The sequence below is a fragment of the Amaranthus tricolor genome, chromosome 3, assembly GCF_026212465.1.
Source record: "Amaranthus tricolor cultivar Red isolate AtriRed21 chromosome 3, ASM2621246v1, whole genome shotgun sequence".
NCBI classification, from domain to species: Eukaryota; Viridiplantae; Streptophyta; class Magnoliopsida; order Caryophyllales; family Amaranthaceae; genus Amaranthus; species Amaranthus tricolor.
This window is the reverse complement of record NC_080049.1, coordinates 9,783,569-9,811,160: the sequence shown is the minus strand read 5'-3', so window position 1 is coordinate 9,811,160 and position 27,592 is coordinate 9,783,569. Positions and strand designations below refer to the sequence as shown.

The following is a 27,592-nucleotide window of genomic DNA, read 5'->3' as shown; positions in this document are numbered from 1 at the left end:
GAAATTTCTTCTTTTAAAGAGGAAATTTTAAATTCCTTTTGCTTTATTAAATTTATACTTTGTATTATTGAAGAACTTTGTAATAAATTAATATCCTTTTGTAACATGGGACTTAAAAAAGGAAATAATAGTTGTTTTCCCAAAATTCTTGTATGAACACCTTTATCATCAACCTAAAGGGATAAATTTGAGTTAAAAAGGGAGTGCCTAATATTATTTGTTCTTTAATATCATTAATAATAATGAAAGTATTAGTAAAAGTATAATTTTCATTTATAATTTTTCCTTTTGAAATCTTATATTTAATATTCATGGGTGAATTATTTGCACTATATAATTGAATTTTTTTTCTTTCATAAAATTTGGTTGGGACTAATCCTTCCCTTAAGCAGTTTTGATCTGCTCCACTATCGGTTAAAGCTATATAGGTTTTTTGAAAATCTCCGATTTGAAAAGTAACTGGTGCGTACCATTTTTGAAAATTAATTTTATTAATAACGGTGATAAATTTATCATTATCTCCATTAACTTTCTCTTTTCCCAAAGAAGGATTTTCTTTGTAGATAGGGTTTTCTAAAATAGATAATTTTATTTCAAATTCGAAATCTTAGATTTCTAAATTCTTCAAACAATTTTTGATAGAAATAATGTCGTCTTTGATTTTATTTATTTCAAGTTGAAGATGTTTGACAGAAAGAGTTTGGTTCTTAATTGGAATCAATTTTGAAGCCATTTCTTTGGAAAAGTATTTTTCTAATAATTTTGAAATGTTGAAAGGTTCAATTTGTGAAATTGGAATACTTTCTTTGTTTTTAGAAGTAGAGGTTTCACCCAAAACCATAATTTTGAGTTTCAGTAGGGTTTCTCTTTTGATCTCTTTATCTTGGATTTTGTCATCAAGATCAAAAAGAAATTCTACATTTTTTTCTTTATCTGTTAAAATATTAATACATTTGATAGGAGTGGAAGAAATCGAAGATTCAGAATCAGAAGTTTGATCATTAATTTGTAAGATTTCATTATCTTCTTTTTCTGAAGAAGAAGAAGAAGTAGGTACAGGAGTGGAGTTTGCAATAAAATCTTGGATATTTTATCTCCTAACTCAGAGTCATTAATAAATATTTCTTGAATCTTTTTCTTTGTGGTACAAGCATTTGCTTTATGTCCAGGTTTTCCACATGAGTAACAAAAGATTTTGAAAGCTTTGTTTGATTTTTGGAAATTTCCGAGATTTTTTTTACCTTGTTTCTTTCGATAATAAGAAGGATAAGAATTTTTTTTTATCTTTTGAAATTTTTAATAATCGTTTTTTAATTTTCTTTTTTGTAGAGGGAGCTCTAATAGCTTACATTCCAAATGCTTCACAGAAACATCGAATTTCTTTTCTAGATTGTTTTTTTTCAGAGATATATTTGGCTTGGAGTTTGAGCTCTTCACATAAAGAAAGACCTTTCTTTTTAATAAAAGCAAATAATTCTCCATAACTAGTATTATTAAGAGTTTGTTCTTTATTTATATCATGTTTAGTTATTTTTCTAAAAATTCTTTTGAGCAAATAATTGGGTAGTCCTGATATAAATTTTTCTTTCCAAAAACTTTGATTAGAATCTTGTCTTTATAAAACATAACTAAAGAAGGTATCCTTATACCATCTATAGTCACTTAAGGTTGGACAACGTAAATTTTGTAAAATTGTTTCTCCAGAAGAAAGAATTTGAGTAGGGTTACCGAAAAAATGAAAGGCAATAACTATGATTAAAAAATCACAGCAGTCAGATTTTTGAGAGACATTGCCTTGATCATCCATGATGTCAGTAACATGATTCAAAATTTCTAATCTATCTTGCAAAGTGAGAAGATTATCACACCAATTTTTTAATTGACCAGTAAAACCTAATATGATAAAACAAAAAATTATTTGTTCATCTGAAGGTTTTGCTTTGTAAGCTACAATAGCCATTCCCATATTTTGAAGAGTATTAAGAATTTCACAATCAGATTTGCCATCTATGTTCCATTCATGGATCATATCTGCAGAAAAAAATTTGGAGGTACACGTAGACATTTCTTCATATTGAAGATCAACAGGAGTAGGCCTAGGATAATAGTTTTTTGTAGGGACATTCTTCCAAGAAGACCGTATTTTATTAATCTGATGGGGATCATTATCAGATTCTTGAAATTGCTTTGCAACTTCTGAAATAATTGCAGACTCAGAATTTTCTTCATCAGAAGATGTTTCTGAATTTTGATATTTACTCAAAACCTTAATATGACTTGGATTGTCAGCTAATTTTTGTAAGGATTTTTGTATTCTATCCAATACTTCAGAATTAGAGCCAGAAGAGGTAAAACTTTTTTTTGCAAACATCTGAGTCATAGGTATAGTTAATCCTGGTGGTTTGAAATGCAGTACAGAAACCTTTTCGGATCCTAATGATGCAATCATAATAGGGGCGATGGATTTAGAGGTTTCTTTTTGTAAAGTATCAACCTTATTTGAAAGTTGATCTACTTATGTAGCAATGGTATGAAGGGTTTGATTTATAAAATTGTTTTGATGATAAAGTTTAATGATATCTTCGACATTTGGAGTTTTATCTGCTTGATCTACTCTTCCTTCTTTAAAAGGACTAGCCTTTATTTCACGGTTATAATAGGGAAAAGTAATATTTTGTTAGTGGTGGATGAACTGAACTAATTGTTTGTCCATCCTTTAAAACCCAATTTTTTTGAAGTTTGGTTTGTACAAATATGTGATTTTGAGAATATGGATTTACAATACCTTGTTTTTCACAAAACAATGAAAACCATGTAAAAAATGGGATATTAATTTGAAGAGTATTCATATCTTTATACCATACATCTCTTATTGAGTCTTTAAAGTAACGAGGAAAAGATCTAAACCAATCTCGATTTTTAGCATTGTGAGAGGAATTAAATTCACCTCTGAGATAGTTTTTATCTATCTCAAAATCATTAGAAATTACATTGATAGAGTCAAAACTTTGCATATCAGACATTGTGGGAGATGCAGGTCTGGATGAAGAGATTTGAGAAGTTTGAGAAAACATTTGCTTCATATTCAAGAATAGGAGATTTATATCTAACTTTTATTGGTTAAGAAGTAACAGAAGTTGTTTTTGGGGGAAAAGAAAAAGATCTTCGTGAATAATTGGAAGAAGAAGTAAAAGGGGAACTAGATAATTCTCTCATAGACCCAATCTTATGAGAACTTTATTTTCGTCTTCCTCAATATATTCGATTTCTTGTCTTGTGTTTCTAGGAGGCATTGGATTTGAGAATTGAAATGTCTCAGGAATTGAATTTTGATCCCATCTCAAGGTTTTTGTTGTAGAAACTATTGATTTAGTATTCTCAGCATGAACCTCTATAAAAATAGTTTCTTCTTTTGAAGAAGCCTCATGTATAAATTTTGGATTAACGGTGGAGTTCATTAATCTAAAATAAATACGAAAAACAATTGCAAAATTTCTAGCAAACTCTTTAAATTTATTATTTAAAATTTGAATATCTAAAATTAATGAAGATAAAATTAATGGATCTTGAAGATCTACTGTAAAATTTAGGAAACAATTGAAATATATTGAGTCATTACAAATATTAGTTTGAACAATAACCAAAACAAAATCTTTATAATTGTTAGGTCGATCGTCTCTGAGGGCTAGGAAAATTAGACAATCAACTTTTTTATGAACTAATGGTTTTATTCCTATTTGAACAAGGCCAAAATGAATGAATCTAAATTTATGTTTAAGATATGCTTCAATGTTGAACTCTGAAAGTAAATGCATAGTTTCAGATTCTTTTTGAATGCTTCTAGTTTCTTCATAGGTTTTGATGCTAAATGCAGTCTTAAAATTAGTGATGCCTACATGATAAATTTTTGTAGGATTTTCTTTTGGAATTTCCGAATTTGAAAAGTCCTTTTCTACATGAATTTCACTAGTTTGAATTATATTGTTGGATGATCCTAAACTAATGGCTTTTCTTAACCAATTTGCTTTACTTATTTATTTTAGGAAAAATTACTAGAAAGTACATAATATGTTTTTTTTAGAAATTACTAAATAAAAACAGATTTGCCAAAAAATACCTAACAAATTTTTTATGTTCCTAAGAGTACCAACTAAACACTTCCGTTAATTGAACGTCATCTTTTTGCTTTAAGTCGCGAATGCTTGCACATTAGCTTGCTAATTGGCTTAGTTCCCACCAAATATTCGAGTTCCTCTAACTCCTTCACCCTTCTCTCCTTTTCTTACACTATTCATAATTTAAAATCGAAACATAAAACTTAAATCGACTGCAACAAGAGGCATTTAATTGGGAATCAAATCAAAAGATGACGGTCAACTACCAGTATTCGTTAGGTTGTACTCTTAAAAGAAATAATTTTGTTATGTATTTATTGGCAAAATTTTTATTAGGTACTTTTTGGAAAATAAAACTTATTAGATATTTTCTGGTAATTTTTCCTTTATTTTAAGAAAAAGATTTACCTTTGTAATCGTTTTTTTATTTGAAGTTTATGAATTTCTTCTTCATTTTCATGATGCATTCCGATCCTTTAGAAATGAGTGCAAATGAATCTTCTTCTTCATCACGATTACCATTTTCTAGTTGATGATTCTTCTACCTATTTGTATTTGAGAGAAGGATACTTCATGGATGGAGTTACATCATCCTCGCCATCATTTTAAATGTTTTTCTCATGGGTAGTAAGCTTTTCTAGAAGATCATCTAGAGACAATGTTTTAAGGTCTTGAGTTTCTTTAATGGTTGTGACATTTGGACCCCACTAAGATCATGGATTACAACATAATACTTCTCTCAACATCTGTACATTAGAAAAAGTTTTACCTAAGGAATTCAAACTGTTAGTAATTAAAGTAAAACGAGCAAACATTCCATTTATATTAATATTTTGCTTCATTTTAAACATTTCATATTGTTCCATCAAGATATTGATCTTAATTTCATTCACTTGACTAGTGCGTTCATATGTCAGGACTAGTTTATTCCATATTTCTTTTGCATTGACACAAGAAGAAATCCTATTGAATTCCGTTCTTGAGCACACCACTGTTGATTCATGGCTCTATAGATTTTTAAAACTGTTTCCAAGTTGGATTGATTGAATTTTGATTGGGACTTTGGAACATAATTGCCGCTTGAATATTTCTTCATTGGAGTTTTAGGACCATTCTTGATAATTTACCATATTTTCATATCTTGATCAATGACAAACATTTTCATTAATGTTTTTTAATGAGTGAGATAGCTATTTTTTTACATACGTTTATGCTTGCCAAAGTCAACTACTCTTAAATATAATACAACTAAGTAACATAATAGTAAGCAGAGGTTCGATCCATAGGGAAAATAGGATCTTCAAATGATTTAGGTTTATCTTCTTAGATATGGATACTAATATAAGGAGGATTAAGTGTAGTGATGAGGAAACTTGTTTAAATTCACTAAAAACAACTAATAAAGATTATGTGGTTGTAAACAGATAAAAGCAATTCTTGAGTACTTGTTAGTATTCCAACTTCACACATTAATTTTCAATCATTCGAAATCAATAGAATCAACTAGTCTATTGAAAGGAAAAGTATCCTTAAACTTGATTTATAAATGTATAAATGAAAAGCATTAAGTATACATCATAACAAGTCAACACACTTATGGAATTGTAAACTAAAGCAAGATTATAATTAACAAAAATGATAATCCTTCTTATACAACTTATAAACTAAAGCAAGTTTTATAAATTATTCAAGTTGCTACCATATTCAAATTAGACAAAGCATCCAATTCAAATGCACGTGAACAAGCAATAAGAAAACCTATTTGCAAACTAAGCATTCAAATTCATATTCAAGAGCAAAGAGATTATCAAAGATGATTGTATTAATAATGGAAAAGACTTACAATTGATGACAATAGAGGATACTAACTTTCCTCAAGATGAGAACCTTAGCCAACAATGACCATCTCTTACAAAAGCATGAGGAAGTTTAAGTTTTCAGATTTTTCCCAATTACAACCCTAAATTAATTTCAGCAAAAGTTTTTGATTCTAAAACTACTCTATGACTAAAACTACTACAATCCATCCCTTAAATACTAGTTTACAAAAGTTTATTTAATTGAGAGGAGGAGAAGACATCATTACTCTGATTTGAGCCATCTTCTTCGTCTATTTTGCTGCCTTTTGCATCTAACCATCATCAAAAGTAAAATGTAAAGGCAACAACTTTTAAAAAGTTGGAGCGCTTAGGTCGCGGGCCGTGAGTTGGCTGCTGGGGACTCTTTTGTCTAGTCGCGAATGGTGACCTGTTGGGCATTAGCTAATTCTGTTCGCCATTGGCGACCTGTTGGGGACCCAATTATTTTTGTCGAATATTTTGCATGTCACTAATATGTTTTGTCCCCAATTAGTCGCCAAATTCTTTTTCCTTACTAATAGGCGGCTCATATCTTAGTCGCCAACTAATTATTTTTTTGTAGTGTGGGGGTTCTCACACACCGTAGTATTTAAACTTCTTTTATTAAGCTTTGGAATTCTAGATCACTGCTAGAAGATCTCATTATCTTCTAACACACTTCATTATTCCCCGAAGAAATATCAACTAATTTCCTAATTAAGAACTATAGTTTGCATGTTTAGAGCTTGTGGGTAATGTCATGTAGTTCTTTGCCAAACTACAATTTTTTGTTATGAATAAGATAGCTGTTTTTGAACAAGCTGTTCATTGGAGCAGGTTCAAAATCAGATGGTCCAATTAGTATTTATAAATATACCCATCAACATTGCAGCGGTCAGTTATTATCCTTTAAAAAGCTTTTCTAAACTTTGAACAACCAGTTCAATGACTGACTGTAACTAACTTTTTCGGTATGGTAGTTTAACTTGAATTTTCGAATTCAAATAATGTTGGACTTAATCTTCAACGTAATTCCAGAAATTGTTAGTCTTTGGAACATTCAAAATTAAAATATTTTAAGCAATAAACAACAAATTTTGAGATAAAATAGAACATACAAAGATCAAACTTAGTATTGGGAACATTCAAAATTAAATTCAAAATAGGATTCAAACTATTGATCCTAAAAACTAGGAATACCCGTTTAAAAATATAATAAATCCAAACAAAATATGATAGTTAACGTAAAACATTATATAATGAAACATAATGATACTTAAAAAAACATTTGATCTGTAACACTTAAGCATGTTCACGGTCCGGGTTGTGCCGGTTCCGTTCCGATTCCATCCGATTCCGGTTCCACTCGATTCCGATTCCATTTGGAACCTGTCGCGAACGGTTCCGGTTCCGGACGGTTCCAAACGGTTCCTTGGCGGTTCATGAGGCGGTTCCAACTCGCGGGTCGGACCATCGGTTCCATTTTTATTTTTCCTTTAAATATTTATATAATATAAAAATACTATAATATTGCGGACGTACCTTTGATGATTACTTGATTATTAGCGAAATTCATTGCTTGTCAAGTTGTCATCGTTATTAAAATATTTACTAAAAAGAATGGAAAAAATAAATTAATAAGAAACGAATCAACGATAATGTCGATAAAGATGATTAATAAAAAAAGAGGGAGAAAATGAACTTGAACTTAGTATCCAAACGAATACTAAGCTGCCTACGTATCCCGAAGGAATCAAAGCCCACATAGTTCTTTGTCATACCTTTTAGTTGTTGAATGTTGATTTATCGTTGTCTGATTGATCCTATTCGTCTTCATCATCATCATCTGGTTGGTTAGATGCTTCCGCTGACTCTCCTCCTGACGATGATGTAGATGTATCCATCATTATCCATGGATCATCATCATCGCATTGATCATCATCATTCCTTAGTCCTTGTGTTCGAATCTCCGCTTGATCCCAATCTTTCTTGCAAACACATATTTGAATATTATGTGGAGCAAGACGAGATCTCTTTTCGTCCAAAACTCTTCTACCTGCACTTAAAGCAGACTTCGACGCAATCGTAGAAGCAGGAATTGCAAGGATATCCTTTGCAATTCTCGATAATATGGGGAATTTTATTGATTTTTCTTTCCACCACTCTAAAATACTATAGCTACCTTGGTCAATTTCAAAGTGATGTTTAAGATAACTATCTAATTCTAAATATGCAGTGGAGGGTGAAGAAGAAGATGATCCTACAAAACTATCATCTTGGCTCATTATATTAGCTATTACAGAATTATAATAAGAGGGACGTGCCGAGACGCTAGCACGCCTAGACGTATCGCGTTTTGGGTAATATACACTAGCATAGTAATCATAAAGTTCTGCTAAAAGTTTTTTACAAGTTCCAACATAATTATATACATCACTAGGCGGGCGATCTAATGATTGATAGTAAAATCCAATTACTTTAGTAAGACATTCTGTTTTAAAACATGGGTCTAAAATGGTTGCAATTCCATAAATATATGGAAAATCGGTAAAATATGTCTTCCACTTATCCATCATATCTGTAAGAATCGGCTTTAAATATGGGTTAGTATCATCATGCGTATGTTTAAGAAGATGATAAAAAATAGTAATACACTCACTTATTACTAAGTGGACGTTTGGTTCGTAAACATATGAAAAAATCTTAGTTGCGTGGTCATACGCTTCTAATATTTTATGTACACCTATAGCTACTTCCCATGTGTCATCAGTTATATAGCTATCTGTACACTCACTATAAAGTTGTGTTATAACTGGACGATAAGCAATCGCTTTTCTTAATAAATCGTTGGTTGAGCCCCAACGTGTAGGAGTATCTAATGACCAATACACTTTTTTTAGTTGATATTGGTCACATAATTGCTTATATCGTTTCTTTATCTGTCCAATTCTAAGCCACTTCACTATGTCTCTAACTGGATCTAATAAATCGCTTAATTGTTTTATATCCGCTTGGCAAGATAAGTTAACTATATGAACACAACAACGTATGTGTAATAAGTTACCCCCAAGGATAAAATTAAATGCAGGTTCGTTATACAAAAGTTCCATACATTTAATGTTAGCGGTGGCATTATCGGTAGAACAACAAAATATCTTATCTAATAAGTTCCATTCTCTACATATCTCTACTAATTTATATTTTATGTTTTCACCCGTATGTCTTTCTAGCATTGTCTCAAAAGCAATTATTCTTTTTTGAATAATCTAATTTTGATCTATCCAATGTGCTGTTACACACATATAAGATTCTAAATGTGGGGGAGCAGACCAAATATCAGTTGTTATGCTAACCCTACCATTAAAAGATTTAAACATTTGTACTAATTCATAGCGCATTGTTTCATATAATTTAATTGTGCGTCGTTTAAACGTGCCTAGGGATTGGTCTATATTGTGGTTGCAAACTTTTTCTAGTGTAACGCTCGTATGCCCTACTTTCACCATAGTTAAATGGCAATTCATCACAAATTACATACTTAGAAAATTCATCAATCATATCATTACGATTATATTTAAAAGGCATACCTGTGTTGGGAATGTCCCACTGTCGTCTTCCACTTGTGGTCCCACTGTCGCTTGCTGCATGAGTTTCTTTTCTGATTCCATGCTTCTTTGCCAAATGTTTGTTAAAAGATCTCGTACCACCACCTAACACGTATTCACAAAACACAATAAATAAATTTTTATAAAATATGAATATATAATGTATGTATAAAAAACTGAAAAAGTATTTACCTCTGGCAAAATTGTATGAAACTAAGGGCTTTACTCATTGACTTTCAAATATTTAACAAGTGCATAAGAAAACATCTGGATTGTCGGTTGGTTCTTTTGTAAAATACGACCACACATGTGAAACAGCTCTACCACTAGGAGGTGGCATTGCCGGAAAAGTTTGTCTTACTGGTTCATCTTCATCTAAATTTAAATATAAAGACATACTCAAATATCACGATATATAAACAAATATTAATTTAAAATTTAATCAATTTGAAGAATAAAATTATAAAACTAACCGATAGTTTGGAAATTGACTCGTTTACCACGAGCTTGTCTTTGTTGTTGTTGTTGTAGTTGTTCTTCATGTGATCTTGTTGATGACTGTCGAGATATATGTATCCCAGTAGGGGTCGTTGGTTCCTGTTCTTGTTCTTCTTCTTCATCAATTTGTATTTCTCTTTCCACCTTTTCTGCATAATTATGTAATTCTTGGTCGTACCCTTCTGGATAATTTGGTTCATAATTATAATTACTAATCGAAGGTGTTGTTGATACCGACGGAGTTGAAGTGGCTTTTCTTTTGGAGCTAGAACCTCCCAATGATTTTGCCACTTTAGTAACTTTTTTAGAGGCTTTTTTTAAAAAAGAAGACATGATTGATAATATTGAAATAATAATAATAATAGAATTAAGAAATAAATAATTAATTAATAGACTAATTATGTAATTAACTAAATTAAGAAATAATTAAAAGACTAATTATGTAATTAAGAGAATAATTGCGTAATTAAGTAATTAAGTAGAGAGAGTAGGAAAAGAGATGAGTAGTGAATGAAAATGATTGAAAGTGATGGGTATTTATAGGAAAATTTGCAACGGTTAATATAACGGCTAGTTTCACGGTCCGATTCCATGGAACCGTTGGGCCGGTTCACCCGGACCGGTTCCGGTTCCAACCCGCGATTCTTAGGTCCGGTTCATGCAGTTTTTTTCCGGCGGTTTCACGGTTCCGCGGTTCGGAACCTGTCGCGAACAGTTCTGGTTCCGGATCCGGTTCCAAGCGATTCGGGACCGGTTCGGTTCCGGGTAACCCGCTCCGTGGCCCTCCCTAGTAACACTTAATCCACCAATGTAAAATTAAAAAGCAGGGTCGGTTTCCATCAGAGCAAGATGATCAATGGAACAACTTTTTTAAAAAAAAGAGAGAAAAGCTAAGAGCACGGGAAACTAAAGTGTGGTAATGTATTGCTTTTATGTAGTTATTACTAACATTGATAATGACTTGACAAAGCTAGGTGAATATGTCAAATAAACAATGCCACTACTAGCACTATGAGTACCAACTACCTATTTTCTAGTATATTCTTTCCGTTTTATTGAATTTGTAGTATTTTTTATTTTAGTCTATTTTTATTTTGGGTGATGACCCATCACCTTTTTTAATCTCATCAATATATTTTAACTATATTTTAATTTCATCCATATAATTTATCCTCTCTCTTCATTTATTACTACATTTTGAAAAACTATTACTTTTCTCTTTAATGCAAATTAAAAAAGCCAGAGGGAGTATATTATTTATCTCTCAAAATACAAAAAAATAAATAAGTTTATCTAATAAAAAACGTTGACTCTATTTTCAAGAACATTTTTCGATTCCAACATAATTTCCAACAATTTTTGAATCATTTCCCTTAATATTGCTTAAAAAAAAAATAATTCCCACTTTGCACTATGTGGGAAAGTATTTCCCACAATACCGTCCACGTGGAAAAATAAATTTTTTTTTTAATTTTTCAGAGAAAACCGCCACTTGAGATGGCGGTTTCCCTTAAGTGCTAAAACGCCACATGAAGTGGCGGTTTGGTCAAGGCAAACTACCATCTCAAGTGGCGGTTTGGTCCCTAGTAAACCGCCACTTCATGTGGCGGTTTGCTTGTGGCCTGCAACAATTTTTTTTTCTTTCATTTCCCCTAAATAGTGAACGCAACCTGCATTAAACTAGTTCAATACCATCTATTCCATAATAATCAATTACGAACCAACTTGATTTGAAAAAATTAATCATGAAAATAATGCGAAGATATATTACAATCATGGAAAGTCATACAAGAAGTTCAAATCATATAAGAATGTACAAAGTTTGTTAAACTACAACCCCCGGCCCCTTTTGTTTTGCGCACCAGTGGATGATGATGGTGTGAACTCGTCAACCTCCGCAATGACATTAAGAGCAGGAGCTCGTCGTTGACTAGCACGCTGATATGTGATGATCCTTTGTAGGAGGCGATGGATGTGGAGGAGGAGTGGTGATGGAAGCTGGAGGAACGAATGGGGACATAGTACTGGATGTCGATGGCGATCTGGAAGACCGACCTCGAGTAGATGAACGCTGGCGACCTCTTGTGGACCGAGAATTGGATCCTCCGGAAGAGCTACCTCGGTGGGCTGAACTCCGTGGAGAACGAGTGTGGAATGTGTCATCTACCTCGCCAATGACGGGTGGAGTCGGTATAAGGTACTCATAACCCGCCTGACTCAATGCATCGGTCAATGACGCGTTGATGGAGCCTAGGGTCTGAGAACATAGCCGATATCCCACATCAACTGGCGATGTAGCGGCCCCTTGAATCGTGTCATTGTATTGTATGATCACCGATCGGATGCGCTCAGCCTGTTCGTTATCATTATATTGTTAAAAGATTCACATAAAAATATTACTATATGTTATGAGTGTTGAAAGAAGACATACCAGTAACGTAGATGTCGGATGGTAATGTGATCCTGGCTGCGCAAATGTGGTGTTCGTTAGGCGTAATATGGAGATACGCTTGTACCAACTCATGTACATAGCAGAGCTTTGACCTGAGAAGTTATCTCCTCGAACCAATGTAGATGCTCGGTCATTCCATGCATCTACGTGCGATCTATGTCGTACGAGGTAGTTCTTATCCCCAGTTCTCCGATCGATCGCATGTAGTTGAGGTTGGGTATCACAGGCTTGCGGAATAACCTGATCCAAACCGAATTGACGCATAACACGATTCGGGAGGTGTAGCTTGACGATGTCAAAACAAATAAGTGGACAATATGATCTCCAAATCTCGTGGCCCGATGTACATATGTGCGGCAGAGCGTCCATCTTAGCCGCTGTGTAAGGCTGCCATGTCATCTGTAATAGTAAGCAATATGCTCAGTAATATATACAATTTATTCATAACTAATACAAACAGTAAATGTTAATAACCTACTCGTCCCGTTGTCGATCAAGTGTGTCTCTGTAGTAGACGAGAGTGTGTGGGGAGTGGGATCTCGAAAGATATACGCGAAGCCAGCTGCAAACAAATAAACATTGTTTAACATTTCCATTTATCATAAAATAGTGAAATTATGAATTTGAATAGTGAATTGAGTGTTGCTACCTTACAGCTAAAGGATCCAACCCGCGCCGATGCTGTGACCCTAAAACCGGTTCAAAATCACCCGCGTCATCTTCCTGATCATGTTGCCCATCGGGTCGAATCGTCCGAATAATGGGCATCCCTATATGAATGTGCTCTCATGACCATATCTGTAACAACATCAAGCAGCCACCAATGTCCTTGGCACCCTTACGAGATGCTCGACATAAGTTACGAGATGCTAGGCATGACTTCTCTCGCATTATCCAAAATTGCAACCAATTCAACATAAACCTCCATTGCCGTTCCAGGGGCTTGTGATGACGCATAAGCAAGAGCACTTATGCTTTCATCATTTTTAATCGGGACTAACACATTTTTCCCAGTCACCGGGTATTTCATCTCCATTTTTAACATAAATGAGTTGCGATCACAACCAATTACATCATAGACTTTGCTAACAAACACCTCAAAAGTCGTATTTTGACGATGGATAAACATCACTGTATTTAATCCTCCATTATACCCAACATCGGATCCAGTATAACTTACTTCCCCACCCCAATACACTATAACGGGATAATGATCCATATTCTGCAAATATAAACATGTTTTTCATGTGATTTCACATACACTTAATTGTTGATTGTGAGAAAGGGAAGTGTAAATTTGAATACAATAATTTGTGATATTAAGGTATTAGAACACTTATTAGAAGGTTCATTTCAAATATAAAAGCTAAAAATACCATGAATATATACAAAAACCATTAAACTAACCCTACAAAGTAATAAACTTTCATTGCAGCATTTCATCAAACACTTTATATGCATACAAAATAATTCCTAAAATTCAACTACAAATGTGTAAAACGTAAGCTTAAATCATGAAAACAATAGAATGTAACAAACAATTAACGTTTTTATAACTTCAATTCAAAACAATAATGAACAAAAAAACAATTTGCATATTGAAAAAAAATTAGGGTTTTATTCATACCTTAAATGAGGATGAAAATGAACTAGTACACAAGGAGAAGATGGGAATGTAGTTGATTAGCTTAGTTGAATGAGAGGAATTGTAAATTTGAAGTAAATGAGAGTGAAGAAATTTTTTTTTTAACCTAATACCGACAGCAAGAAGGAAAGAGCAAAATGAAATGCTTGAAGGAAGCTGTTGTTTGCTGTTTTGTACTGCTACCAAACCGCCACTTCAAGTGGCGGTTTACTCGATATTAATTTTTTTTAAAAAAAAAAAAAATTAAAAATCCACAAAACGTCATTTCAAATAGCGGTTTAGTTCAGATCCCTAAATAAAACCGCCATTTCATGTAGCGGTTATATTAAAAAAAAAAACATTTTCTCACACCTATCCTACATGGACGGTAAAGTGGGAAATTAGTTTATAAGTTTGCAATATTCTAGGAATAGTTTCACAATTTTTCTCTATTGATCTCCTCTCTCAGTGATTTATCAAAGCGCATTATATTCTTTTATCATCATGGCTCATAAAATTCTTCCAAAAAAAAGTCAGATTTTTTCTTATTTATTCAACATAATTCATCACATAATCATTTTAACTATTTTATTTTACCCTTTTCGATTTTCCTGATATCAAATTATCAATTCCTAATTTTTTGGAATCAACATTGGGGTGTGATCTAGTGTGAGAGATTAATTATTGAACTTTCTTTTGTTTAATTATTTGTATCGCTTTGAAGTTTTGCGTGATTCTGACTGTTCACCTTTACAAGGCTTAGTCAATTAAGAGTTAGTTTAGGGGCCCTTTTCTATTGACACTCCAGGCCCCATATTCTCAAAGACGACACAGATGAGGAGTGCTTAAAATGAGAGAACACATAGGCGTTTCATAGTAATAATAATTGGCAATGGTGGTCACTGGTTAGATGACAGAGAAGAGGTACAAATAAATGTTTCCTTTACATTTCTCTAAACCAAACAAATTGTGAAAGTAACGGCTCTGTTCAAAACCAGATATCAGGTTGATCCGAATCCGGAAATTCGGGTATTTGGTTTTTCAGCTCAGGTCGATCCGAATGTTTTTTTTTATAAAATTTAAATACTAACTCTAAAAAAAAGGAAAAATCCGCGGGAGAACAATTATATTAATATTCAGCTCAGGGTTAGCTTGAGAGATACTATGATGATTTTATTTACGAAAAAAGCAAAAAAAAAATAAATAAATAAAACCGAATATCGGATACCCGGTTTCCAAAAAATATGTGATCCGGTATTTGGCTTTAAAATCGGATACCTGATCTGGATTATCTGGTTTGTAAAAAACGGATAATTTATCTGGTTTTGAAAACAGAATAATCCGGATAAGATATAATTGCACACCCCTACTAACGGTATTAACTTCCAATCATGTTCTTCTTTATCTTCATTCCCTCTCAATTACAGTGAAGTATACCAAACACCCCTTTAATGTACATAAACAATTTTTTTATGAATTAAAAAATGAGCGCAATATCAACCAAATTGTAATAATTGTTTTGAAATTTTTGTAGGTATGGGAATTGTTTTAAGACACATATATTTGGGGAGACCAATGTATTTGTGTCAAACACTGAGTCAGCAAAGGAGATATTAAGCAATGATTTAGGAAAGTTTACAAAGAAGTACATAAGATCAATTGGAGAGGTTGTTGGGTCTCAAAGCTTACTTTGTGCATCTCATCAAAACCATAAGTTACTTCGGTCACATCTTCTCGACTTATTCACATCAAATTCTATTTCTCATTTCACCACCCAATTTGATGAATTGGTTGTCAATACTCTCTCAACTTGGGAACGTATGGACCATGTTTTCATACTCGATGAAGCACTTAAGGTATTATCTTCTTCTTTTCCTATATTGTACGAAAGGGTCGATTCTAAAAGGGAGTGAGCTAGAGGGGTCTGTGACCGAATCTCATCAAAAAATATTAGAAAAACAAGTTAGCCTACCAAAACCCCAGGGCTATATTTATAAATATCGTATTTATGAATATTTAATAGATAGGGACACATAATTAATATTTTTCTCGAGCCAGATTAAAGGGCCCTTATTTTCCTAAAATTTTGATGTATCACTTTTATAGTTAAAAAGATGTGGCTTGTTGATAAAACTATAATTATTGAACTAAAAGTTAGGAGTTTAAATCTTGCCCATATTAGTTCTTTTGTTTAAGTAATAACTTTAACTCCGTTCTAGCTTATGAGAAGGATTCGCCATTGGTAGACAGTAAATTCTTCCTCATGTTAATTTTCAAAGTGTTTATTCTTTGAAAACTTTATCCTGAATAATCTCACATTTTACTAATTTGCCTACAATAATTCCAACTTTTAAATAACTATTATAGTCATAGTCATAGTTATCAACCTTGTATTCCTGCACAAAGTCAAGGTTTAAGGGAAATGTAGCGAGCATACCATACTTGTAGCCCTCAAAATAGAGTACAAACAGTAATGCATACAGTCAATTAAACAACCCAAATAAAGAGAGTCTTGTAAACAGAGAGATCACACTAAGATCAAGTGAGAAACACTACTAGCAAATCATAACATAAGTTGGACTAGGACTGAGCCATTAGAATAAATTTTAAATAAAAACGTAATAGAAATAAATTAAGTAAATAATTTAAATAATTAACTAGAACAAAAAGAGGTAAGTGAAAGGAAACAATTAAAAGTCTAAGACACAATTACAACACCTCCAACTATTTTTATTTCTCGTCAGGTCCTCAAAGAAGTACAACTCATGCAAATCGATCTATATCTTATCCTCCCATGTTCTTTTGGGTTTACCTTGACTTCTCTTATCCTTCACAATGAGGCTTTCCACCATCCTCATGGGTTCATTGATAGTCTTCCTTTTCACATATCCAAACAACCTCAACTTATTTTTATGCAACTTTGCAAACAATAAGGCGACCTCTAACCTCTCTCAACTCCTGGTTTCTAATTTTGTCCATTCTTGTTTGTATGCGTCCGTATCCACTACGTCTTACTTATGATCAAATGACTTCTTAACGGGCTAGCATTCCTTTCCACGTAACAATATCGACCTTACTGAAACTCTATATAAATAACCTATTAATCTAGTAGAAAACTTCTTATCACATAGCATCCTAGTGGTCTTTCTTCCCTTAAGCCAATATACTTGTAGCTAATGAGTTACATCTTCAATGATCTCCTTGTTCCTCTGTATAATAGAGCTTAAATTGATTGTACATACGTCAACATCTTGTCCAATGGTCACCTCAAGGTTACTTAACTACTCTATTCCACTGAAATTGCATCTCATATATTTAGTTTTTGCATGACATATATGCAACTTTTTTCCTTTAAGAACCGCCATCCACTACTCTAATTTTATGTTAGTCTCCTAACTAGGTTCTACTACTAGTACAATATCGTCAACAAAAAGCATACAACACGATACAATTTTCAAGATAGATTTTGAAAACTCATCTATAATGCCGTCAAAAATTAAAGTGCTTAATATCGATACTAATATAAACCTACTTTTACTATGAACGTTTCTGTTATCTCAACTAGTATATGAATGTTAGTCGTGACTTCATTCTTCATGTCTTATATAGCCTCAATATATATCCGCAAAATACTTTTAACATCAAGGATATCCCAAATGATTTTACATGTTATGTTATCGTTAGTTTTCTCTAGATTGATAACCACCAAAGACAAATCCTTTTTTTGCTCTCTATCATTCTCTATCAACTCCTTAAAACATGAGTAACCTTAGTGGTAAATCTCCTTGGTATGAAATCGAATTGACTTCCTAATCTCCATTTAATTTCTTTTTTTCCTTATTATCACACTTTTCCACAATTCCATCCTTAGCTAAAAAGTTTGATTCCTTTATAATTGTTGCATGCTTGCTCATTGCCTTTGCTTTAATCAATAGGAAAAAGTGGGCTGCTCCTCTATTCTTATAGCATCATATCATATGTGTCCTTGGGAAGACATTAAAAAGGTTAGCAACCGTCGAATGCATTATTCTCCGAAACACTTCTACACCTTGATAAGGATATTATAAGGACCACTTATAACCTTAAAGTAATAACTTTTAATCTTAAAGTGAAGAATTAGATCCTTAAATTGATCACTTATAATCTTAAGCAATCACTTATAAGCTTAAAGTGATCAATTAGAGAAATGAGTTGATGGTATGGGTCAATTTCATGATAAGACAATCTCATAAAAGACATAGTAAGACGGTCTCATAGAATATATAGTAAGAAGATCTCATACAAGACTTATTGTTCATTTTAACTTGTAATTTGTAAAATACAATGCATAATTGGCACAACAAATTGACAAATGCTCAAATGACACAGTGTCACGGTGAGACTATCTTTATGGGCTAGCTTAATATACATATATATTGTTAAATTAATCATTTATAACCTTAATATAATGTAATCACTTACAATCTTAACATTACTAATTCTAACCTTAAAGTGATCACTTATAATCTTAAAGTGATCAATTAGTGAATAAGCTGATTATATAGGTTCGTCTCATGATGAGAAGGTCTCATACAAGACTTGTTGCTACTAAATAGCCTAATTGAGATTTAGGCCAGCCGACTCATTAGAATTTATTAGCCCAATGATCTTGAACAACTCTTGTGAGAGACCGTCTCTCGGTGAGACGACTTCAAATAATAGGAGCCTATATTTCATAATATGTATGAGATGAGCTATTTAGCCTATATATAAGACGTGTCTTATGGTGAGACCGTCTCGTATATACAACAATTTGTAAATGATCTTAATTGAAAAGCGTAAATTATTAGTGGGCTTAGAATATCTAATTTTGAAGTGCAGATGACTTTAAAGGCAATGTGCAAAATGCTATTAAGCCTAGAGGGTAGAAATGAAGAGTTATGTTTACTGCAAAAGGATGTTGCTTATGTTTGTCAAGCAATGCTTGCATTTCCATGGAAGTTTCCATGGACTACTTTCAGCAAAGGTCTTAAGGTGAACCTTCTACATTTTACTATTACTTTCTCCTTATATTATTATTCGCTGAATACTTTCATACTAAACACTATTCATTAATCTAATTTGTTTTAACTTTTCTTTTCCTAAACACAAGTTTTATGTGTTTTATTTTTTAACATGTCCATCCAAATTTTTTATCACCGTTTATCAGAAAGTATTGTTATATTTATCAAATCTCTTATAATTTAGATAATAGACTTTAAAAATTATAATATTTCAAAATAATTAATATCGCCTTTTAATGTTTGTAATGAATCTAAATCAACATAATTTTTAAAGAAATTAAAACATCTTTATTTTTTAAAGAAACGGGACACCTTTGTTTTTAGACTTTTAAAAATAATTTCTGTCAATAATATTTTCAGACATATAATAGACTTGAGTGTAGAACCGTTACCCTAAGTTTTAGTTGTACGTGTAGCCTCAAAAAATATTATACTCTATTAAAGGGACTTTGAGAAGCCAGGAGGATTTGTTCCGCAATCATCAAATTTAGCATAAATAGTTCTTATGTGAGGAGCATGATATATATTACATATAACATATTTGTTATATTTCGATGCTTAAACCACCAACTTAAGCTAATATAATAATTATTGGCTTATTGTTGTAGAATAAGCCTTATACAATGTCAAATTTAGTATTGTTTACTATGACAAGTGTAGGCAAGAAAAAGGATAATGGAGATGCTAACAAAGATGATAAAGGAAAGAAAAGATAAAGAATCAATACAAGATCCTTCTGTTTATGATCACAAAGATGTTCTACAATACCTGCTGTCTATCGAAGATAACATTTTTACAGATGCACAAATCAAAGATAACATTTTAACCATGATAATTGCAGGTAATTACATCCATAATCATGCACATTATTTATTTGATATGTATTATTTATCCACATTAGAATATAATTTAACTTAATTTCATCTTTTAAATTAATTAAATCATATTCATTGTTTCAAAATTACTTAGGCCAAGACACTACAGCAAATGCAATGACTTGGATGGTCAAATACTTAGATGAAAATCAAGGTGTCCTTGCAACTTTACAGGTTTTATAACTATCAGCTTAAATTTTTAGTTAAATTAGGAGCTCAACATTTACAAATAAATATTTTGTACAGTCAATGATTCATTTTATTTTAATTTGTACGTATTTCATAGGATGAAGTAAAGTACTTACAGAAGCGAGTAGCCAACAAATCATTTCTTACGCTAAAAATTCTAAATGAGATGACTTATGGTGCCAAGGTATAAAACCATTTATTATCATTTCAATGCAGTTCAGCTAAGTTTTCACTAGATCACGCTAGATCAGTTCAGATTAATTTCCTGTTATCAACTTATCATTCAAAGTCATTTATAAAATGATATATTATATATGTAGATGAAGTATATAGTTGAATTATTAAGGATAGGTTGTAAAAGAAACGTTGAGGATGGCGTCCATAGTACCTTGGTTCCCCAGAGTTGCACTTAATGACTGTGAAATCTCAGGTTTGTCCTCCTACAACCTACAATTTATGAATTATTGTAATTCTTTCATATACATACAATCATGATTAAAATATAGGCAAATATAATTTTGAGAATGTTCAAGATGTTTGATTACACAGGCTCCTTAAATTATGAGGCAACGAATATTAGTCATATATGTTGTTTTTTTTACTTTAATTTAAAAAATATTTAAAATAAATAGAACCATAAAAATTATTGTCTAATGTTATTTTGCCCCTAAATACATGATTATCATGTCATAGGATTTACGATCAAAAAAGGATGGACTGTGAACGTGGATGCAAGATCTATACATTTTGATCCAAGTTTACATAAATCAGATCCTCATAAGTTCATTCCATCTAGGTTTGAAGTAAGGCTTTATTTAATTTAGATAATCATATTTAACTCTTGTGATTAAGCTGTTGCATTATAATTAATTATGTTTGTTATTTCTGATGTCCATAATGCAGAATGAAGTAAAAGCATACAGTTTCTTAGCATTTGGTGCAGGGGGAAGAACATGTCTTGGCATGAATCTTGCCAAAACTATGATGCTTGTGTTCCTTTACCGCTTAGTTACCACTTACTCGTAAGTCATTCTATTTTTAGCAACTTCGCGTACACACTTGAACTTGCTATGTGTTATATATATATTTAATAAAAAATAGCGGAATTTACCATCAAAAATAAAATTAGCTGAATTTATGAGTTGAGGCCAAGAAACATGTTGAAATTGTGGTTACAAAATGTTAAATAAAAATAAAAAGATGAAATATGTAAGAAATAAATGCAAACAAAAACAACAAGATTCAATGAGGTTCGGCAACTTGCCGAAAGTATTATACAAACTAAAAATCTAGGAGGCCAAAAGGCGTGCTCCCAATCTCTTGAGCTTCTCAGGAAATTGGATTATTTTGAGATAGCAATTAATATGAGAATTTAAAAGGCCAAAGGAAGTTAATTCCTACAACTTGTAGGTATTTAATTACTATGGTACTTCTTGGTAACTAGGAATGACACACGAGTAAAATTATACGAGTTTCACATCGCATTTGGTATGGGTATATGTTTGGTGGGTAGTATGTGATTATTATGAGTATGAAAATTCTTACCCACCATGAGGTAGCTCGTTTGTATAAGGTCACCTTACCCACATGCCATATCAACTTGTCCTGCCCCATATTTACTCAATCCGTCCCATACTGCCCGTCCAATATCTACAATTTAATACTTTATATCAATTTTGTAACAAATATATTAAAAACTATAGAGAAAAAAAAAATTAAGGATATTAATTCTATTTTATTACATTATATAGTTTTAAAAAATGAGATATGCATTTGAATTTGCAAGAAAATGCAATTGTATGGAGCGCACTTAACGTAGACATAGAGAGAGTAAGACGAGGTATAAGGTGTGTATACACATGATGGATATATCTTGTTCGCCATAGTGGCCTGGTGGGAATAAGTATGAATTCATATGCAAAAGCGGTAGGCATAGTATGAAAATTAAACTTGTTATGGGTGATGGGTAGGTGACGGATATGAAAATTTTAAATAGGTGTGGTACAGGGGAAGGCATACTGAAGACATCTGTGCCTTTTGCTTTTCCTATTGATAACTAGAAATCTTGTGTTAACAGCAATTTCCAAGGTGCTACCAAACACAAATTCAACTTCTTGAGAAATTTTATGGAAAAATTAATTCCTAGAAAAAAAATATTTGCTCTATTAATTAAATTTTAATGTCGAACAACAATGAGTAGATATATAGATATGAAATATTTTGCCAGAACAATCGTGTAATTTTTAAAGAAATTTTTTATAGAACTAAGCTATATTCTAATGCATGTTTTGTTTGCACTAGGTGGGAGGTGACCGATCCAGATTCAAGTGTGGAAAATTGGGCATTATTTGCGAGGTTAAAAAGTGGTTGTCCTGTTCGAGTAAAACCTCTATGCAACTAATTTATGGATAAAAGAGTTAAGGCACGTTTTATATAAAAAACAGAAATGGAATGAAAATCAATATGATAATAACACGTTAATGTTATTAGTTTTTTGGTGTTACAAATAGAAATAAATTCTCTTATAGTTTTGTGTAACAAAAGTGTGGTATACCTATAAAAATAAAATAAAAATTAATTTTGTCAAAAAAAATTCCAGATCTTCTACCACCTTCCATTGGCCTTTCCCTTTAACCCCAACATTCTATATGAACCCTTATCCTCCTATTCATTATTGTCATCAATTTTACAGTTTCAAAACAGAATCTCATTTGATCAAATTTTTCATCTCTCTAGAAACTACATTTGCAATCCAAATTTGAACTTCATTGCAAATTGGTACCTTTGTCCATCTCAATAAAGGCAGCAAAGGATAATTCAGTAAAGTTCTACATTAGGTATTAAAAGAGGAGATATTTAGACCCAATAATGGTACGAAAGGATGTAGAAGGTGATGAAAAACAGAATATAAACATTAGAGATGAGAAACAACATACACAACAAGTTTATAAGGTATCTTTGATACCTCCTCTTCAACAAATGTTTTTCATTAACGGATTCCACAATACATTAATGAATAAACCCGCATACTTGAGAACAAGCTCTCAAGAGAAATATCCCATCTAACAATGAAGAATACCCTCAATACTAATGCATAGAAGAAATGTTCTCTTGGTTTTCACCCTAGCCAATCTCTCTATGAATTATCCCTTTCAACATGTGTTGTGTATTATTTTATGAAGTTATAAGCCCTTTAAATAGAGGGCGTACAACATTCTGGAACCACAATAGCTTAGCAATAATCTCACAATAACTCATGGATTGACTCCCTTTCATTTCAACCTTAAAGAAAAAAACTTAAAAAATTAATCGTTAAACTTCTAAACATGTTGCTCGAATGAGGCTCACATCTGTTCGAATGAGCAACTATGTTTTGCCCTCACTGCCTGTTGCTGCTCATTATGCTTGGACGAGCGCTCATGCTTGAACGAGCACTTCAACTCTAGCATCTCTCAGCTGCAAGATTGTGCCTCATTTTAGCTACCCTTCTCTATGCCTTGTCTCGTTCAAAACATGTTTATCTTTTCGTGCAACTTCTTGCATTGATCAAGGCTTCCTCTGCCTTGCCCAATGCAATCCTTTTGCAACACATTCTTGTTTTTCGTTGCACCATCAACACGACGCACAAAAAACCCTCTTGCGTTGCTCCTTTGAAGCCCCACAATCAATGAACGCAACTCTTTTGCACCCTCATCGTTGCTCAAAACATGATGTGTCTTGTCTTGAGTCATCAAGTCATCACCTTCGCTACTAATTTTTTTGCTTATATATTACATGCTACTTGTAGTAACACCTTGATAGAGATGATCTAGATTCTCTCTTACCTAGGTTTACATTCTCTCAATCCCATTATGTTTGCACCTCTTGATAGAAGAGTATATATTTACTTGCAGTTGGATAATTAGAAAAATATAAGTGAGTCATAAAAATAACTTGATTGGATCAATTAAAAGAATGAATTTATTGATTGAATTAAAAAAGAATAGGGACCATTATCACACGAGAAATTAGTGCAAGGTCAACAATTCTAAACACAAAATAGGTACAAGATTTATTAGATATGCATAGAACATTATAACATAACTCCTATATATATGTAGAGAATAATGTACAAGATATATGAGATATTGTTAGTCTATGAGACTTTTAGTCTCACATATTTAATAAGTTTGTCATGAAATTAGATTAATTAGAGTACATGAAAGACTCATTAAGACTAGATTAATTAGAGTACTTTAATAGTTAGGAGTTATGAGTAGATGAAAGGCTAAAGGTTGTGACTCTTCAATAGTTGCAATTATTATTTGGCATCTTTCTTCCCCTATATAAAGCATGCTTTATACTCATTTTTTTAGTAAGAAAGAAAGTAAAAAACTTTTTCACATAATCTCTCTTCTAGTCTATTTCATAGTTTTTCTCTACTTTACCCCAATAATTTCCAACAACCGGTATCACAGACATAGGTTCTAGGCATAAGTTCCACATATATCCACAAAAATAATACACAAAAACCTCAAACACATGACTTCTTCGTCTTCTACAAATCAGACCTTCAACCAGAATATTATTCTCATGTTCAATTGAGAGAATTATGATTTATGGAGTGTCAAATTGAAGATCATTTTAAGAGCTAAAGATTTATAGGAGTTAGTAGAAAACGGTATTAAGGCTAAAACCACATTTTCTCAGGTTCCTAGTGAAGCACCGCCAAGACAGGAAACTCTGTTTAAGGAGGAGATTATCAAAGACCAGAGTACTTTACATATTCTTCAGAACGCTGTGATGGATGTCATTTTTCAAAGAATAGTTACTGCAACTTCATCTAAAGAAGCATGGAATAATTTGCAAACAGAGTTTCATGAAAGTGAAAAGATTTAGACCATCAGACTCCAAAATTTGAGAAGAGATTTTGGAAATCTGAGTATAGAGTTATAACACCCCAGAATTTCCGACCCTTTAACGAATCCAAAACCGTAAAGGACGGAAGGAAATTCGGGTGTTACATAAAAGAAAAGGAAAAGAATTTAGATAAAAGTTAAATATTAACTTTAAAAAGGTGAGTACAAATTTCGGCAGCATCTCTTCTAAAAATCGAACATGTGGAAGAGCAATTAGCACAATAAAAACATTAAACTAATCTAAGGCATCATTGCCTTTAAAATCTCACTCCACAGCGGAATGATTCGTCGGCGGCTTCTCAAATCAACATGCCAACCATGGATCGTGGTTCTAGTGTCGACACTTGCGTTTTAAAATGACTTAACTCCTCAAACCATACAAAGTTATAAACTACGCAGCGGAAATACAAATATACAAGGGAGGACACAAGGCCTCATAACAAAACATATGCAATCAAAGTTTACAAAAGATACAAGAGCTACAAAATCGAAAGATAACGGTATGACACAGGTTATGCTTCGCCCTCATCACTCTCCCCCAATGCAATGCAATGTAAAGAAGCTCCAACACCTGCTACGCCTGTCTATGATCTTGCTGCTGCTCGACATTAGACCAAAGACCAATGTGTCATAGCAGGACAATCATAGAAGGTCATCAACAATCAAACATAAACACAAACATGTACACGTCAATAACTAGCACCAAATATAATAAGGCCACCTACTAGATAACATTATGTTATATAACAAAATAAGATGATTTCATAAGACACAAGCGCATACAGTAACCATTTATCGTCCACTTATACTTCTTGATCTCATTACGTCCTTTCCAACCCGAACCATGTGTTCTTGGGTAGAATGCAGGTCTTCATGCTCCTCTTTTCAAAACATAAACTCTTGCAAAACACGCATAGTATCAACTCAACCAAGGCATTAACAGAATACCTAACACATGACCTTATAGAGCTTATCTATCTTAAGGTAAGTGTGATCATAGTCTGTGATACCCTTGAGGTAACTTCACTTAGGCACACTTCTCACTAGCATACACTATTCTATTAATGAGTTGATATTCTATCAATGAGCAAACGTTCTATCAATGTGTAAGCTTTCTATCAAGAATGAACCTTCTATCATTAAATAACTTTCGATCAATGAATAAACTTTCTATCACTGAATAACTTTCTATCAGTGGATCTTTTCTCTACTTCCTGGCATATTGACATGGCCAAGAGCGTTATTGGCCATCCGGGGCTCATGGCAAAGTGTGAGCTCATGCCCCCTCCAGCTGACCCTCTCAGGTCCTACCTTCGAGAAAAACTAACACGCTGGGGTACTAAACCAGTGAAGAGGCCACCATATTGGGGTTTGCAAGGCCCGCATGGTAACACCTCGGTCAAGGGGCAGTATCGGCCACCCGGTGCCCAATGACAAAAGCATGCTCATACACCCCCTTAAGGTGATCCCGTCAGATCTTACCTAAGGGACTACTAAATCAACCAGACATAATCCAGTTGAGTCACGCCAGCTAATAATAATCTAATACTTTTTCAGATGGGAATAACTCCTACTTTTGACTATTAATGAGCGCCCTGGGATAGCAGCACGCCATAACCCACTGAGCCACTCAACAAAGTATGAAATTCATCTATAAAGGAGTCATTCTAACTCCAAGTAAGGCATAATCTAATTCTTAGATAAATAAAGGGGGTGGTCCCCGCCTCCTACTAACACTTTTATTCTCTATAACTATTCTAAGCGCAAGGAATCATCATCGATAACTTTTCGTATAAAGTGTATTCACTAGTACCTCATAGTTTCAATACAATGCATATTATCACAATAAACAATAATGTCTTAAAGAAAATTGTATATAAGGGTTCGTTACTGCGTGTACGTACCTGTAAGCGTCACTGCACGACCAAAAGTTACAAAATTCACCTAACTAAGGTGCTATTTTCCTCTTATGAACTGGAAACCTATACAAGTTAGGAATAAAACTAATAAATCCCGTTAACTACTTTGTCATACCAACTAAATACCAAAGTAACCACTATCACCTATTCAACATGAGTTTTTCGATTACTCTAGCACGTACACAACTTATTCAATACAAGTCAAAATCATTAACTTAACACAACATAAGTCTTTTCACCAATTTAAAATTAAAAACATATGTGAATTGTTCCTTTTATCAACAAATTTTGAGTATATCGGTTCGCGTTACCCACAAATAACTAATCACAACTAAGCCTTACAATTTTAATATAACACTTATACAACAATAAGGAAAATTTTAGAGTTATCGAATCGCGATATCATTTGTTACATTCTCAAAAGCTAAAAAGAATTATAATCAAAACACAACAAGTAACTTTAGCAACCATTGACGATAAGTTGACATTATGCTCTTAGCTTACTAACATTATGCATTATGACTTCAATAACAACCT

The 27,592-nt window shown here is 32.7% G+C and overlaps 1 protein-coding gene across 3 annotated transcripts in view; it reads left to right on the top strand.

Moving 5' to 3' along the window:
* Nucleotides 1–24,097, top strand: part of LOC130809497 (abscisic acid 8'-hydroxylase 1) — a 45,638-nt gene extending 21,541 nt beyond the window's left edge. The window contains exons 1-10 of one of the 3 annotated variants that reach the window (XM_057675295.1): nucleotides 14,774–15,056; nucleotides 15,667–15,988; nucleotides 18,993–19,145; nucleotides 19,835–20,015; nucleotides 20,144–20,223; nucleotides 20,336–20,422; nucleotides 20,590–20,668; nucleotides 20,932–21,041; nucleotides 21,142–21,260; nucleotides 22,540–24,097. In XM_057675295.1, the coding sequence (XP_057531278.1) occupies nucleotides 15,043–15,056; nucleotides 15,667–15,988; nucleotides 18,993–19,145; nucleotides 19,835–20,015; nucleotides 20,144–20,223; nucleotides 20,336–20,422; nucleotides 20,590–20,668; nucleotides 20,932–21,041; nucleotides 21,142–21,260; nucleotides 22,540–22,639 (1,245 nt within the window). In that variant the 5' untranslated portion in view covers nucleotides 14,774–15,042 and the 3' untranslated portion in view covers nucleotides 22,640–24,097. Of the gene's footprint in view, nucleotides 1–14,773; nucleotides 15,057–15,087; nucleotides 15,586–15,666; nucleotides 15,989–18,992; nucleotides 19,146–19,834; nucleotides 20,016–20,143; nucleotides 20,224–20,335; nucleotides 20,423–20,589; nucleotides 20,669–20,931; nucleotides 21,042–21,141; nucleotides 21,261–22,539 lie in introns of those variants that run through there. The other 2 variants (XM_057675296.1, XM_057675294.1) reach the window with 2 other exon arrangements.
* The last annotated feature ends 3,495 nt before the right edge of the window (nucleotides 24,098–27,592 follow it).